The sequence below is a fragment of the Myotis daubentonii genome, chromosome 1 (genome assembly GCF_963259705.1).
Source record: "Myotis daubentonii chromosome 1, mMyoDau2.1, whole genome shotgun sequence".
NCBI lineage: Eukaryota > Metazoa > Chordata > Mammalia > Chiroptera > Vespertilionidae > Myotis > Myotis daubentonii.
This window is the reverse complement of record NC_081840.1, coordinates 165,987,422-166,005,090: the sequence shown is the minus strand read 5'-3', so window position 1 is coordinate 166,005,090 and position 17,669 is coordinate 165,987,422. Positions and strand designations below refer to the sequence as shown.

General features: G+C 36.1%; 1 protein-coding gene across 7 annotated transcripts in view; it reads left to right on the top strand.

Moving 5' to 3' along the window:
• RAP1GDS1 (Rap1 GTPase-GDP dissociation stimulator 1) overlaps positions 1-17,669 on the top strand; it is a 144,412-nt gene that overhangs the window by 84,754 nt on the left and 41,989 nt on the right. For all 7 annotated transcript variants that reach the window (XR_009448690.1, XM_059665013.1, XM_059665043.1 and 4 more), the window contains one exon: positions 16,028-16,156. Coding sequence is in view for 6 of the 7 variants with exons in the window: in XM_059665013.1 (XP_059520996.1) it covers positions 16,028-16,156 (129 nt within the window). In the remaining variant the exon portion in view is untranslated. The remainder of the gene's footprint in view (positions 1-16,027; positions 16,157-17,669) is intronic.

Below are 17,669 nucleotides of genomic sequence, written 5' to 3'. Positions count from 1 at the left end.
CTCAATAATTGGAGAAAAAAAAGATAAATGTCGATAGCACATGACTACAGACATTTGACCTTAGTGTTGGAGATGATAGCAAATGGCAGAGACTGTGGCTCTTGTCCCATTGAAAGGGTAAAACCACTACCCTCTTCTCTAGCTGGTTGTTTCTGTAGGACAATTGGGTCAAACGCTACCAAATCTTTTCATTTGGGGGAGAGCAGTAAGCTGAAAAATGTAGCTTTTCCCATGACACCTGATTTTTAAATGTTCAATTACATTTGCTTTTTTAGCACTTACAAGTTAAACAATGTTTCCTGGGGTTACATCATATCCAAAAGACACAAGTTTTAAACCTGAGTTAAAATTATCCATAATAATAATAGTTTTCTTTCATCAAATGGCTTGTCTATTAAACTCAAACTAATAATAAATGGCAGTCTTTGTTACAAGGTCAGTTACTTCTGTTTTCCTTGCCCTGTCATAGAATCATTTTTTAAAAGAAAATGTCCAAACTATGAAGAAGATAAACAGAAAGAACAGTCTGGGTAACCTGCAAAATGAATAGCTAGTGCCTAAATAATTTAAATTTGACCATAAAACACAGGTATCTGAATTGCATTAAGAAATCATTGGCCAGTTGTTCATTTTGCTTCATTTTTCTTCAACTTCATTCAGGCTTGGACACCTGAGTAAGTGGGAAAAGTGCTAAGTGGGAGAATGATTGAGGAAGATAAATAGAAGAAACTAGTCATGGAGTGATAGCAGCTTTGGGTATAAAAGAATTAGCCTTGTTATGCATCTAACCCAGGGGTGGGCAAACTTTTTGACTCGAGGGCCACAATGAGTTCTTAAACTGGACCAGAGGGCCGGAACAAAAGCATGGATGGAGTGTTTGTGTGAACTAATATAAATTCAAAGTAAACATCATTACATAAAAGGGTACAGTCTTTTTTTGTTTTGTTTTGTTTTATTCATTTCAAACGGGCCGGAGTTTGCCCATGGCTGATCTAACCTGTTTGTCCTTCGAGGAAGCTGTTGCTCAAAAATCTGTACCAAAGCCTATCACATGGCCAAATGGTCATCAAAAACATCATTGATTCTAATCCAAAAGAGCCTGTGATTGAATCCATGTTATAGGAAAAGCATGTCAAACTCAAAGGCTAACACGGGCCAAATAAACAAGGTTTAGGTTTGTGTGGGCCACAAAAAAACAAAAGCTTCAATTTTCATAGAAACGTAGATTTATTTCAATAGAGACATGCTGAATACAAAGGGCTGAAATAAATGAGTAATTGTTAACATAAAATAATAGAACATTTTAATAAAAATTAATATTTTTTCTTGAACATTAACTTACCAGACACTGATTAACTGCACAAATTAATAAACGTAACGCAAATAAACCTATTTTTCTTGTTCTCCAAAAGTGAAATATTTCCTGTTGTGCACACCAAAAAAGTCAGTCCAAGACTAATGACGTGGCAATAGGCTGCTAAAATATTCGCTGCTAGTGTTAGTGGAGAAAAATGGTACGCCTGCGCATAAGCCATGTAAGGGAAATGAATGCAACATGATTATAGTAATCAGTCATTAGCGAATGTTGTAGTTTGTTGTTAGTAATTATCTATAACAGGATATTGTAAAAATGAAGTCATGAAATTTTTATTAAAATGTTTCTTACATACCGTTATATTGGCTGGGCCGCAAAAATATTCATTGTGGGCCATGAGTTTGACATGCTTGTTATAGGCTATCACAATGTTTAGAGAAGTGCACTGAGAACATAGTGATTAAAAACATGAGTGCACAGTCAAAATGCATAATACATTTCTTCTGTAGGAGTTTTTTTCCCCTGGTGTGCAAGTATTCCCAAGAAGTAACTTATATACTTTGGAAAACTCTATTAACTTTTCTTAGACCGTTAATGGAGCAGTGGTGTTTTTGTTCCATTATTCTAAGCTGCAGTTTGAATTCAGCTTTCAAAACTGATACGTAAAATAGAAGTAAAGTTATTTTTAGTATTTTAAAGGAACAAATGCCAAACATAACTATCCCTTTTCTGCTGCTTCCCTTTATGTTTGTCTTTCATGAAGATCATAGTTTAAGAAGTGGTTCTTTTTAAATTTACATTTAACTTACATTTTATTCTTTTTTAAATTTTCATTTGCATAATTATTAAGCATCTTTGTTTTGTGTGTCAATTGTTTATTTACTGTATTCTTTAAAATATGCATTTAAAGAATTTCCAACTTAAATTCTAGGTCTTATTGGCTAACTTTAAATCATTTGATCCTGTCTACCTAGATGAGTCACTGAAACCAAAAAAACAAGAACAGTAGAATTTTATGAAACTTGGGAGCCACTTTTTATTAGCACTGGTAAAATAAAGGAAGTTTCTTGTTATCTGTATTTACTATTGAATTTCAGTATACAAGCCTCTGCTACTTTCTGAGTAGAATAGTTGGGTGAACTCCTTGTTATTCTAGCAGAAAAATGAGCTGTACCCATTGACCCAATAACTTAAGCCTTATTTATAGGGAGTTATTCTTTAGTTCCATATATAAAAAAATTTTAAATATAAAGATAAGTATTAGAAATGGTCACAAAGACCCACCAACATAGTTTCTCTGATAAGAACATTTTCAAGTTTTTTATTAGTCCTAAAAATGGATTGACACCAGACTGAGACTTAGGATATGTTGATTTCTGTCCATATAGTGGACAACCCTGATCATACCCAATTTTTAAATCCATTAAATAGGGACTTAAACAAGTTTCCTACACACATGCAAGGCATATATTGTGAAAATGCTTACTCGGTAAAGGTATTTTTCTACCCATTTATAAATTTGCATACAACTCAAGGTTTCTAAGTTTTAAAACTTTTGAACTCACTCAAAATGATATACTTATAAGCGATGAGCTAAATGTATTCTTTTGTTTCCTTGTTGGTGAAACAATTAAAACTTTTTATATTCAGGTAAGTGTGGAATACATGAATAGAAAAAGTTATAATTACTTTGCCAGAAAAGTCATATCAGTAATATTGTATAAATAAAATCAGGTTTAAATAGAATAAGAAAAAACTTTTGTTTAGTAAAAATCACTTCAATTTATGCTTTTGGGGAAAATCATACCTGTTTTTCACATGGTAAACAAGCACTCTTCAATTCTAGTGGCACACTAGTATGCTGTGGCAAATCGGTGGAAAATTGCTGATCTTATAGCAAAGCACCGGCATAATTTAACACCTTATTAAAGAGTCTATTAGTGTACACCATTTTTATTATATTAGAAGTAACCATTATTAGTCAATTAGTATCTAAAAAAAATCCTCTATAATTAAGAGTTTAGGATGCCCGAAACAGGCTCCTGAAGGACAGCCATGTGAGGGGCCCTTCAAGGGGGGTCTGCCACAGGGACACACACACAATGCTAACACCGACAGGGAGAGCCACGAAAATGAGGGTGTCAAAGAGCAGTCAGCCTGAGGCAGCACAGAGGTCACAAGGAAAGGTCGTGGTATCATGCTGCAAGGGACTGTCAGCGAGGACCAGAACTGAGCCGTTGCTACGGTACCAGGCGCTTGGGTTAGTGGTCGATGTCCACCCAGTCATGCACATAACTGCCGGGGTCCAACCCCAGCAGGTCCAGGGGTCCCCAAAGGCGTAGACGGAGTCGGCGAAGAAGGAATGACACGGAGACAGCGTTCAGTTGATCAGCAACCTAGCCAGGATCTCTAGCCAGGATCTCCAGCCAAGTTCTGGTCTCGATCTCCAGAGAGGTTCTGCTTAGGATCTCCAGAGAGGTTCTGTCCAGGTTCGCCAGTCAGGTTCAGTCACCAGGTTCTAGTCAGGCTCTCCTGCCAATCTCCGCAGTCAGGTTCAGTCCAGGATCCCCTGCCATGCTCTCTCGCCAGGCTCCGCCTCCAGGCTCCGAGGCCAGTCCCTCTCCAGGATCCTCCGGCATGCTCTCTCCAGCAAAGTTCTTCTGTCTCTAGGCTCCGTGTAGGTTCTGTCTTCTTGATTCTGTTCTAAGTTCTGAGTCTTTCTGTCTTGTTACAACTGTATTTATACCAGTTGATTCAATCCTATCAATCTCTATTACAAAGGTTAGGGCGTTTCTTATCTCCATTCCAGGGAGAAAAGATTATGTAGTTTAAGCATGATTGTTCGTAGTTAAAGGGATTAATTACCCGCCTGGCACTTAGTTGAGGGGTTTTATTCCCTCCCTAACTTCAGGGGGAAATCCCTACCTGGGGATTCAACCTTTCTCAGAGACCTTGGTTAAAACACATAGTGCCAAGAAGGTGAGCAAACATATTAAGAACAGTATGCCATATATGCCAGGTCCCTTGAAACAGCAAGCATGGACCGGCTCCCGGCAAATTCCCCCTTTTTTATTTTTTAAAAGCAGGCATTAAAAAGAAAAACCTCAAACGCTCTCTTGTATCCATTTTAAGAGTAGGATTGGCGCTTTCCGCTATTACCTGAGTCCTGATCTATCACCCCAGGGAGAGCTTGCCAGTCCTGCACTTTCCCGGGGTGGAAAGGCTGCAGTGGGGTTAAGGATAAGGCTCCTTGGGCCTACCTTCTCCCATGCCTCTACATTTACCTTTCCGGCACCTTTCCTTCCTCAGAAAAGCATGGACGTATTTCTTGTATAAAATGTTCTGTCTGGTAGTAACCTTAATTCCTCTGCTAACAAGCATATATGTTAAAAGATCAATACGGAGTCTTTTTTCTTTAGACTCAGTATGGCACATCTTCTTAATCTAAAGATCAATACAGAGTCTTCTTTCTTTGGACTCAGTATGGCACATCTTCTCAATCTAAGTTCTGTACTATCCACCTTCTTACCCTACTTATCCTCTATAGGGGGGTCTGTAGCACCCTGGTGGAGTCCTATCCGTCCCGAGTGTGGGGTTCTCAATGTGGGGGGGCTTACCTAAGGGAATCCTGTTCCAGGGGTTCCCAAAGGTGTGGACGGAGTCGGCGAAGACTATCCACCCTCTTCCTATGGTGGAGTCCGATCCGTCCCGAGTGTGGAGGTTCTCAATGGGGGGGCTTACCTAAGGGAATCCTGTTCCAGGGGTTCCCAAAGGTGTGGACGGAGTCGGCGAAGACTATCTACCTTCTTCCTACGGTGGAGTCCGATCCGTCCAGAGTGTGGAGGTTCTCCATGGGGGGGCTTACCTAAGGGAACCCTGTTCCAGGGGTTCCCACAGGTGTGGACGGAGTCGGCGAAGACTATCCACCTTCTTCCTACGGTGGAGTCCGATCCGTCCTGAGTGCGGGGCGCTTACCTAGGGGTCCCTGTTCGGGCGCCATATGCCGGGGTCCAACGTTCGGGTGCCAGATGCTGGGGTCCAACCCCAGCGGGTCCAGGGGTCCCCAAAGGTGTGGACGGAGTCGGCGAAGAAGGAAGGACACGGAGACAGCGTTCAGTTGATCAGCAACCTAGCCAGGATCTCTAGCCCGGATCTCCAGCCAAGTTCTGATCTGGATCTCCAGAGAGGTTTTGCTTCAGATCTCCAGCGAGGTTCTGTAGCCATGTTCCCTCGCTAGGTTCTCCAGCCAGGTTCTGTCCAGGCTCTCCAGTCAGGTTCAGTGTCCAGGTTCCAGTCAGGCTCTCCTGCCAATCTCCGCAGTCAGGTTCAGTCCAGGATCCCCTGCCATGCTCTCTCGCCAGGCTCCGCCTCCAGGCTCCGAGGCCAGTCCCTGTCCAGGATCCTCCAGCATGCTCTCTCCAGCGAAGTTCTTCTGTCTCTAGAGAACGTTCTGTGTAGGTTCTGTGCCTAGGCTCTGTCTCTCTTGGTCCTGTCTTCCAAGCACTGTGTCCTTAGTTCTGTGTTCTGAGTTCTGTCTTGTTACAACTGTATTTATACCAGTTGATTCAATCCTATCAATCTCTATTACAAAGGTTAGGGCGTTTCTTATCTCCATTCCAGGGAGAAAAGATTATGTAGTTTAAGCATGATTGTTCGTAGTTAAAGGGATTAATTACCCGCCTGGCACTTAGTTGAGGGGTTTTATTCCCTCCCTAACTTCAGGGGGAAATCCCTACCTAGGGATTCAACCTTTCTCAGAGACCTTGGTTAAAACACATAGTGCCAAGAAGGTGAGCAAACATATTAAGAACAGTATGCCATATATGCCAGGTCCCTTGAAACAGCAAGCATGGACCGGCTCCCGGCACATAACCAAGGCGTGGGATTCACTCACAGCATCTGTAAGGGCCGGGAGACAGTAGGCATGCCATTTTTACAGGCTTCAAAAGACAGCGTAGACTCCAACATGGCCACTTGAAATGAACAGATACACACTTTAGTTCCACAGAACACGCTGGCAAACCACTGGGTGATGAAAACTTTGACACCGCTTTGCAACAACTGTCTGCAGGCTGATCGGGACAATGTTAAAACTCTCCTAGCAGACAGATGGGGGACGTGGGGAGGGGATACTAGCCGCACTGGCTGCCAATGATTCAAAGTAAGCGGTTTAGAAACCACACGCCGACAGAGAGCCAATAAATGTAAAATTAAAAAAAAAAAAAGAGTTTAATGTATTTCCTAATACACCTATGTTAGATAGAGACACAAAATACAGGGAGAAGTATGTTATAATTCTAAAGCAAAATAATAATGAATAAACATTAAAGCAATGACTATAGTTATTTTACATAAACTATGCCATAAGAGAAAACTAAGGGAATTAAACATTCCATTAAAAAAAAGGAAAAATTATTTTCCTTCTAAAATGAGTAATATAGTATACACAGTCTATGACTGTCTTCTTCATGTGACCTGAACTATATACAGGATGTCCCCAAAATATGTATACACACTTAATAGCTGGTAGCTCAATTGATGTTTCTTTCTTTTCAGATTTAACCCATTGGAATTCAAAGTGTGTATATATTTTGGGTGGACACCCTATATATGATATATATATATTTGTGTGTGTGTGTATATGATTTTTACATATAGAGCTGATTTTTCTCTAATATCTTAATAAGTCCCTATGGTGAATTTCTTTTCTGTGTGTGTGTGTGTGTGTGTGTGTGTGTGTGTGTGTGTGTGTGTGTGTATGGTTCTTGAGATCTCTCCAGGATATTCTCATGATAATTCTCACATGTATTTGCTATGTGGACTTAATGATAACTGAACTATGGTTGAAAGGAGACCATCTGTGTAATTTATGAACTACAGCTCATGGGATATGTTATTTGAGCATAATTGAATTTAAATAAGTCTGATACTTAAATTCAGTAATTGAAAATAGACCTATAAAGTATTTTCTCCCCTCTAATTTAAAGATCGCTTAATATATAATTAATTTCATTTCAACCAATAGCAGCAGTTTCACAATTCTGCTCATACACTTATTCATTATCTTAATGAACTCAGTTCAAAAACGTGGCTTACTTGTTTTTGCTTCATACTTAAAATAGGAAGAATATAAATTATGTAGAAATAATTATATATAGGAATAGTTTTAATTAAAATTAAAAAGCAGTTTGACCCTGAGTATATTATATTTTGGTATTACTTTTACAGGTAAGAAAGACTATTTCCCAGATGTTAGACGTTTAGTAAATGATTTGCTTTGAGGAATTATTCCCAAAGTGTACTTACTGTGGGTACAAGCTAATTAATACTTCCATATATTTCCTAAGTACTAAAAATATTTTACCTAACATTAAGGAAAACAAAATTCAAAAATATAAAATTTTACCTTTGCAAGTCAGTCTTTTTAAAATTATATTAATTTTCTAATATACTATTTGGGTTTTTTTTGTTTATAAAGGCATTGAAGATGTACTTTTATATTTACATCTTTTGAAGCCCAAGTTGTCAAAATACTCAGAGTGTGTAAATGACTTTTATTGTGGAGCTGAAAAGTTTTAAAAAAATATATCAACTCTTTACTAACTGTTCTTTTCTTTGGAAAAAAACCCTGAATTTTTACTGTTTATTCAATAGAACTTTCTAATCAGTTTACTGTAGCAGGTTGCTTTCATGAAATTCTGTTATAAATGTTATTTTCAGCAAATTGTTTTATGGAAAGTCAGAGCAATTAATTGTTCTTGTACCTTCTGCTAGTTAGTTTTTCATCAGAATCCTCCTAAGCAATCTATAATAAAAGCCTAGGTGGTTCTTGCACCCTCGCACGACATCCCCATGTCATCACAAGATGGCCACCACAATGTGGCCGACACAAGATGGCCAGCAGGGGAGGGCAGTTGGGGGCCTTCAGGCCGGCAGGGGAGTGGTTAGGGGGCGATCAGGCTGGCAGGCAGAAGCAATTAGGCAATAGGCAGGCAGACAAGCAGTTAGGAGTCAGCAGTCCCGGATTGGGATCGGGCCTAAACCAGCAGTGGGACATCCCTCGAGGGGTCCCAGGTTGGAGAGGGTGCAGGCCGGGCTGAGGGACAGCCCCCCCCTCCCGCACAAATTTCCTGCACCAGGCCTCTAGTAATTCTAATAATGCTGTTACTTAATGGACAAACGCCCTAAGATAAGAACTGGGTTTGTAGTAGAGGTATACCAAGTGCACATTTGGGTTTGATTCCACATGGTCAAGTATTGATATTAATATTCACCTTTGGCCATTATAGAATGAATTTCTGAATGAAAGAATCTTAAACTTTATTGTAAAAATATGAAATGATTGTTATAGTTGTTTCATTAATGATTTAAAGTTTGGCATTATATTACAGAAATAATACTTTCTCAGATTGTCAGCTTTTGGATTGTTCCTGATCATTATAGTGCACTCAGCAATGTGATACTAAATAGATACCCAATTTTAAGTGAGGGCAGCAGAATAACAAAATATGTTTGGGGTTTGTCATTCCCTAACATGTTTTTCTTTTTTTAATTTGCTTTATGTCTGGGCTAGAGATGATTAATCATAGATGTTAATGAATATTATTTTCAAGATTTTCCTCAGAGTGAATATTTGAGGTGACAAAGTTGGCTTTCTGATTTTAACTCATTCTCACAAGCTATAGAGAATTCCCAAATTCTTGAAATTCCCAAATTCTTTTTTGAAAGACTCATGGCCCGAATGGAATTAAGTAACTAAAAATTAAAAACAGCTTCTAACATTTATTTCATGCTGTGAATTCTAAAGAGAATAAGTAATCTCTGTTATTCTGCTTTCATTTAATTTTTACATTGTATATGTTCACTATCATTAGTTATTGCCACATTTTAATATTGTATAAGTATGCATTTATGTTGTGAGGCACATAGAGAGATTTTCTCTGTATATGGAATGCTTATTTATATTTGAAAATTAATATTTAGATAGTAATAGTAAAATTGAGAGGTCAAGCCTTGTTTTTATTATTGATGTTACTACACCATTGAACTATGATGGCATCAAAGCATATGAATATGGACCATGCGCAAGTTTTAAAGCCAAAGATAAGTAATGGATTTTGGCCAAATATCAATGTATGTTTAATTTAGACCACTTAAAATATCCATTCACAGAGAAATTCAAGGTAGAAAAATATCATTTGTGCCGAAACCGGTTTGGCTCAGTGGATAGAGCGTCGGCCTGCAGACTGAAGGGTCCCGGGTTTGATTCCGGTCAAGGGCATGTACCTGGGCTGCGGGCACATCCCCAGTGGGGGGTGTGCAGGAGGCAGCTGATCGATGTTTCTCTCTCATCAATGTTTCTAACTATCTCTCTCCCTTCCTCTCTGTAAAAAATCAATAAAATATATTTTTTTTAAAAAAGAAAGAAAAGAAAAATATCATTTGTAAATTAACTTGTATAAAAAATTCTGTTTTATTTTATTTAAGTAATTCTGTTTTCTAACTACAATTAAAATCCAGTTAACATCAAACTGCCTATATTTTATTTATAAAAAATTTTAAAATTAAATACTATTGGAAAATGGGTATTAACTACAAATCAGAAGTTTTTGGTTATGAGCTGTGTCTTATTAATAGTTTGTGTGTTCCCAAATAACTTGTATGTAATTTTAAAGTATAAAACTTAATGATAGTAATGTTTCAGGGTAACTATTAATATTTGCTTTAAAAAAAAGCCAGTTAATCCTTTTGTAAAACAATTTTTATATTATTAAACACATATGTTTGTAAGATATATATGTTGTAATGTTAATTAATCTGGCATTTAGCTTCATTTCGGTGTAAATTCATACTTTAGATAGCACTTTTCTCTCAGCACTGCTATCTGAGAGCAGAGACTGGATTTATTTCTCTCAGTAAGAGATGCTTAAACAACAGATGGCGGCAGTCCTCTTTAAAACAAACAAACACAAATCCAGTTGTAACCTTTAAAAGACCAGTTTCTTTGTGAGATGGAAGTGCAGAGTTTTCTTTAATCAGAGAAGATATATTTGTAGAAATTTCCTTTGTAGCAGTATACATTATAAGAAGAGTTGATCTGTAGTAAATAATATAACCTAATGAGTCTAGGGGAGAAAAAAAAATCTCGATTAAGACATAATCACTCTAGATGTCATTGGATTCAGAACACTAAATAGATATGTCTCTTAAAAATAATAATTCCATTTTTTCTTCCACTTGTGATTTTTGCTTTGGGGTCTTGTTACTGTTGTTTTACATTACACTCACTCATGTAATTTGGTCCTTTATCTCTAGAGCACTTACAAGAGGGAAATTTTGCTCTGTAGAGACTCTTATTTTCAGAACCCAGAAAAAAACTTCTCAATTAGCTTTTCCACATTTTATTGTTAACTTTTAGAAAGTAAAAAAATGTGTAAAAGTATTATTTTAAGCCCCTTGTATTTTTTTAAAATGTATTTTATTGATTTTTCACAGAGAGGAAAGGAGAGGGATAGAGAGTCAGAAACATCGATGAGAGAGAAACATCGGTCAGCTGCCTCCTGCACACCTCCCACTGGGGATGGGCCCGCAACCAAGGCACATGCCCCCGGCTGGAATCGAACCCGGGGCCTTTCAATCCGCAGGCCGACGCTCTATCCACTGAGCCAAAACGGTTAGGGCCCTTGTATTCTTAATACTAATGAATCTTGATTCTCTTTATTTCCTTTGAAATTTCTGTCATTAAAATGTATAACCTGGGGCTTACATTACTGAGATAATCTTGGTGCAAAACCCATAATGCATGTTTTATATAAAGAGGGCTTTTAAAAGAATTGATTTTGAAGTTAATTTTAATCACATAAATATTTTTAGTTTTATATGCTCAACACTAGAATAACAGCTCTTTACATTCCTTATCAATCAACAAAAAGATACTCAGTAATAACTAACTGAAAAGGAAGTTTTTACTTGTGCCTGCACTTGTGTTTTTAAATGTGAACCATCCTCTCAGTAGCTGTAGTTAAGTCAGTTTATTTTTAGTGTTATAGTGGAGGTGTAACTTGCTTAACTTAAACTCCTAAGTTTTACTTCACAGATATATAATTTCTAATTTATCTTTTCTTGGAAATAAAACTATGCCATTAGTTAAGGGCTTTTTACTCAGTCTTTATTATGCTGCAATGGTTTTTAGCCAATTTGTATTAGAACATCACATCAAGTTTTATATTTGCTTGTTTTTGCTTGTTAAATGTATATAATTCATTTAACTGTAGATGGGTTTTTATGTAAACCTGTAAATAGGATACTCTTATACTATGAATAATATACATACCATATGTACATACTAATGTGGAAATTGTGTTTTTTGAATGGTGTGTCATTTTAAGTTTCATTATTCATTAAGTCATATTTACCAATAAACGTTAATAGTTTTATAACATTGTAAGAGCCTTTTCTTAGGAATGAGATAAACATGTTATAATCTTAAGGAACTTTTTCTATTTAGTAACTGATCAACATCAGCTGAGTTACTTGGCATACTTTTCTGGACCTATAGTCTGTCTATACATTTGTTTTTAAACATTAAACTTAAAACTCAGGGGGAAAAGGTTCTTCAACTTGAGATCTTCTCTCCAGATCTCCATTCTTTGGAGTTTCCATGAGTGTGACCTGAAGAACTTGGAACCATTGAAATTCAAATGTAGGTAGGTAAGTGTTCACACCAGCGCATGCATTGATTGCCTTATATCTCTTTGTATATGCATCTGTATTGCACCCTCTCAGTGCCTTTCTTCCTCTTCCTCCCCATAGATCATGTAGGGCCTGTGTCACCCTGATATTATGTAATTGTGTGATTCTGTATTTTGGTCAGTATTTGTCTGTGATGTGTGTCAGGAGCAATTTTAAAATGTCTTCAGATGTTTATGATGTTCTGCTGTCTAAAGACTGTCACACATAACTGTGTGCTATGTATGGGCCTGGGTTTTGTTTTTGTGAATTGTGTTTATTGAGCTCTGAATAAACATTCCACTGGAGTTGCCGATATTCGTTGAGGGATGCAGAAAGTCTCAGTCATGCATTATTTCACTTACTCTCTCAAATGTATTTAGAGATGTGAAGTGTTTCTGGTACTAAGAATTTCTTCCACTTAGTCTTTGACTTAAAAGTTATCCTGATACCATTATGATAGCATTAATGTCAGTACTATCCTTTGAAGTACATTCACAACATCTCTGGGCAATTAAAAAAATGATTAAACATAATCATTTGCTTCTAGTGAAAAGAATTAATACTAATTTATTCCACACATACAGGACTCCTATTTAGCTTTCTCCCCCCAAATATTTATTGCTAGTATACTAAGTTGTAACTGAAATAGGCAAACAGACTCAGTCATGGAATATTCTCCTAGGCTTAAGTAGAGTTTCTACTCAAGTAAGCAAAATGAGATGTTCAGGTGCTTAATTAATGTAATTTTGCTCAAAATATCTGAACACCAAAATCTAGAATTTCTAGTATGTTTTTTATTTTTTTATTATCACATATGCCAAACACATCATTGAATTTCAGAATCTCCTGGGTTTGTTTGTTTGTTTGTTTTTGTTTTGGTCTATCTCCTATAAAAATTAGAAAATTCTTTAGCAGTGGTTCTTAAACATTTGATATCAGGACTCTTTTAGACACTTAATTACTTGAAGACTTCAAAGATCTTTTGTTTATATATACATATGTATATATACTCATGTACTCATTACATGAGTAATATCTATTAATATTTTACTGTATTAGAAATGAAAATAGAGACATTTTAAAAATTATTTAGTATTTTTAAAATAATAAAACCCCACTATATGTTAACATAAATAACATTTTTATGAAAAATAGCTTCAGAATTTAAAAATGCTAAATAAACATAACATTTATTTTACTGTGTGTGATGGTGAAGAATATAATGACTACTAATACAATTTGGTGTCACTGACTGCGTTCATACTAAAGCCCCAGCAGTTTTACCTACCAATGTGTTTTCACCATCATTGCAAATGTCAATACAGTGAAAAAGGCAAATAAAACTTTGGTAAATTTATGAAAGTAGTTTTGACTTTGTGATCCTTGAAGGGTTTTGGGGCTTCTATTTTGAGAACCATGTCCTAGGATGCCTGCTTATCTTGAGAAAATTTGTATCACCCTGTTAAATGCTTTTTTCTTCTTCTTCTGGGCCTTTATTATCCAAGTCTCCTTGCTTGCAGTTGATATGAACAGACTTGAGAGTTATTTGAGCATAAATTTTGTTTTAGTTAGCATCATAGAATTAGATATTAAAGAAAGCAGCCAAGTGCTCTAAAATGAGTCTCTCCATTGGATAACTATACATTTTTCTCTTCATACCTGTGTGTGGTTTATTGTATGTGAGTATACAATTAATTTGCTCCTGGGTAGTAGTAAAATATGTTTTCATGAAGCAACATGATTTTCTTGAATTATGGCGATTCACACCATGTGCCATTGTGATAAGCTACGTTTTTTTCCTGATCTATCACAGTTTCAAATATTATTGCTCCAATTTGTATGCCAAAGATTGTATGAAACTCTGAAACATTTCTTAACTTTTTGTCCACTCTTTTTTCTGGAACCAAAATTCGTAATATTGTAAAAGTGGTCAAAGAAAGTTGTAGAGATGCCAAGTTAGGAGACCATTAACATCATCTTCTAAGTGGCATTCTCCTGTTGAGTTATCTCCTTTGTAAAATTTGTTATGCTTCTGATGTCCCTGGACTGTGGGATTTTTATAGTTTGTACCAACAGTACTGAGGGGGTGTGTGATGCCTACATATGTGCAGATACATAGTGGAGTTTGACTCACACTCAATGCATGCGCTAGTGCTCACGCTTACATACTTGAAATTTAATGATTCAGCAGCTCTGCGGTATTTGAAGAGGTAGTCAAAATGACTAAATAAATAATTGAAAGTTTAAAATACTGCTAAAGAACAAGAATCTGCAGGTGACTCAATAATAAGGAACTCTATCTACTGGTAAGTAATCCACGTAATTTCTAACTTGGAAAGCTTCTCTGTGCACCGAGCCTCTAGTATAGGTGTAATACTGTATCCTATAACATAAGTAATTTGCCTGTAAGATGCATATTGTGAATCATTTATTAATTGCTGAATTGTATAGTTAGGAAAAATATTGAACATCAAAAGCCTAAAAACAAATCATTTAGTTGAATATATTATTTGTGTCTTTTTAGAACAGTCTTCATAATTCTATTGCAAAATTTGAAATTGTTTTAGACTATTTGAACTCAAAATGTAAACTTCCGTTTTTTTCCTCAGGCCTGTTTCTGATTCTTGTTTTGGTAATAGGCCCCTTTCTAGTATAGATAGGTTTCCACAACTGAATGAGAGAATATTCGTAATTATCCACTCATCAGTTTTCAGGGCCATCAGCCTCTGTTGGCTATCTCTTCATACTTTCTAACAGCAGGAAAAATTAACTGTATAGACCACCAGGTGAATAATCAACTGGCATGTGATACAGCTCAACCCTGTCTTTATGTTCTTTTCTGGTAATCACTCAACTACCTCCTTATCTGTAGGTTAAAAATTATATAGAGATTAGTAGGCAAGCTCTGTCAAGGGAAGCATGCTATGAGGAAAATTTGTATTGTAAAAAACAGATTTTTATCTTTAGATTCCCAGTAGGTAACTTACTAGAATTTGGAGAAAATTATTAGCTTGAAAATGGCACATACTTTTTAAAGAAAAAAATTGATAATATCCCGTATCTTTGGATGAACCACTTATTAACAGTAACTTTATGTTTTGCATAGACATGTGAGTGTTTATGTCTTCTTATCTTATTCAGTACTTTGGGTTGGCATTTTGGTTTATTTACTTTCAACTTTGTTACAGGTATTCTGTTGTTAATGAAGAAGCATTGTGGAAGTCCAAGTCATATTAAGTACTTTAAATCCAGTTAGTTTCTTAGAATATGAAGATAAGCAGTGATGGCAAAGCCATACTGACCTCATTCTTATTCTCTTCACCTCTCAAGCTAAATTTTCCTTTCTTTGCTGATTGTTACTATTATTAAATACCAATTTGAGAAGAAAAATATTTTAAGTAACCCTTTCTTTCCTTGTTGAAACTACTTTTCATCCTAGTAGTCATTGAAGAATGCTCTGCTGCAATTAAACAAAAATTTTTGTGAATTACGTTTATACTTTTTATTCTTTATTAAGTGATTCTAATTGTCTTCTCTCTTCATCTTTATTAAAACTTGCTTTTTAAAATGCTTTTTATATACTCTGATTTCCTGTAATGCAAATGTTACTCAGTCTAACCTTTTTATTTAAAAAACAATGGTAATGTTTATTCACTTATACATCTTTAAAGCCTACTTTGTAAAGGTATAAGAGCCTGTTTTTTTCTTAAAAAACAAAAACAAAAAACAACAACAACTAATGTTTGACATATTACTTCAATTATTTTTATTTCTAAATTTCTTTTAATTATTGAAAAGATTCAAGACTCAATTCTTCTGAACTAATGTCTTTAAATTTTCAATACAATTATATGAATGGACTTAATCTTGTTTTACTGTCATTGAAATAGTATTGAGTTTGCAATAAAGAGAATAAGAGGTAATTTTCTCCTTACTGATGTCCATTTGGTACAAAAACACTTCTTTTGTTTGATTTTGCAGATTCCCTTCAGGCCCAGCTTATCAATATGGGTGTTATTCCTACCTTAGTGACATTACTGGGCATCCACTACCAAAATGCAGCTCTTACAGAAATGTGTCTCATAGCATTTGGCAACTTAGCCGAACTTGGTAAGTCTTGTTCATGAACCACTAATGTAATCAACTTATTAATGTACTTAATTTCTCTTTAATTATTAACAACATGGAAATCCATTGAGATTAGTTTATTTCTTTGAAGCATTACAGATATTTGCTTCAATGTTAAAGAAATGTAGATCCAATTATATCTTATAATTGTATTATTTAAAATTGAGAGCTATTTTGCTTTCCTAATTGTTTCATACATTGAGGTTTAAGTGTTATATTATTTTATAGAGCTGAACATTTAAAATGATCTCCCTTGACTTCAGTATGTTTACATGAGTGATCATCTTAAAATCAAGTAATTGTATTTCTTGGGCAAAAAGAAAGGACTTCATAATTTATTACATTTTCTTTTTTTTTTTTTTTTTAGGGCAACAACTTTAGAATTTTATGTTTCTTTCTTTTTTTTTTAAATTAAATCTTTATTGTTCAGATTATTACATTTGTTCCTCTTTTTTCCCCCCCATAACTCCCCTCCTCCCAGTTCCCGCCCCACCCTCCGCCCTCACTCCCCACCCACTGTCCTCATCCATAGGTGCACGATTTTTGTCCAGTCTCTTCCCACATCTCCCACACCCCTTTCCCCCCCAAGAATAGTCAGTCCATTCCCTTTCTATGTCCCTGATTCTATTATAATCACCAGTTCATTCTGTTCATCAGATTATTTATTCACTTGATTCTTAGATTCACTTGTTGATAGATGCATATTTGTTGTTCATAATTTGTATCTTTACCTTTTTCTTCCTCTTCCTCTTCTTAAAGGATACCTTTCAGCATTTCATATAATACTGGTTTGGTGGTGATGAACTCCTTTAGCTTTTCCTTATCTGTGAAGCTCTTTATCTGACCTTCAATTCTGAATGATAGCTTTGCTGGATAAAGTAATCTTGGTTGTAGGTTCTTGGTATTCATCACTTTGAATATTTCTTGCCACTCCCTTCTGGCCTGCAAAGTTTCTGTTGAGAAATCAGCTGACAGTCATATGGGTATTCCCTTGTAGGTAACTCGGTTTCTTTCTCTTGCTGCTTTTAAGATTCTCTCTTTGTCTTTTGCTCTTGGCATTTTAATTATGATGTGTCTTGGTGTGGTCCTCTTTGGATTCCTTTTGTTTGGGGTTCTCCGCGCTTCTTGGACCTGTAAGTCCATTTCTTTCACCAGGTGGGGGAAGTTTTCTGTCATTATTTCTTCAAATAGGTTTTCAATATCTTGGTCTCTCTCATCTTCTGGCACCCCTATAATTCTGATGTTGTTACGCTTGAAGCTGTCCCAGAGGCTCCTTACACTATCCTCGCATTTTTGGATTCTTTTTCATTTTGCTTTTCCCGTTGGGTGTTTTTTGCTTCCTCGCATTTCAAATCATTGACTTGATTCTTGCGCTCCTCTGGTCTGCTGTTGGGAGTCTGTATAATATTCGTTATTTCAGTCCGTGTATGCTTAATTTCTAGTTGGTTCCCCAATATAACATCGAGGGTCTCATTAGTTTTCTTGTAGATCTCAT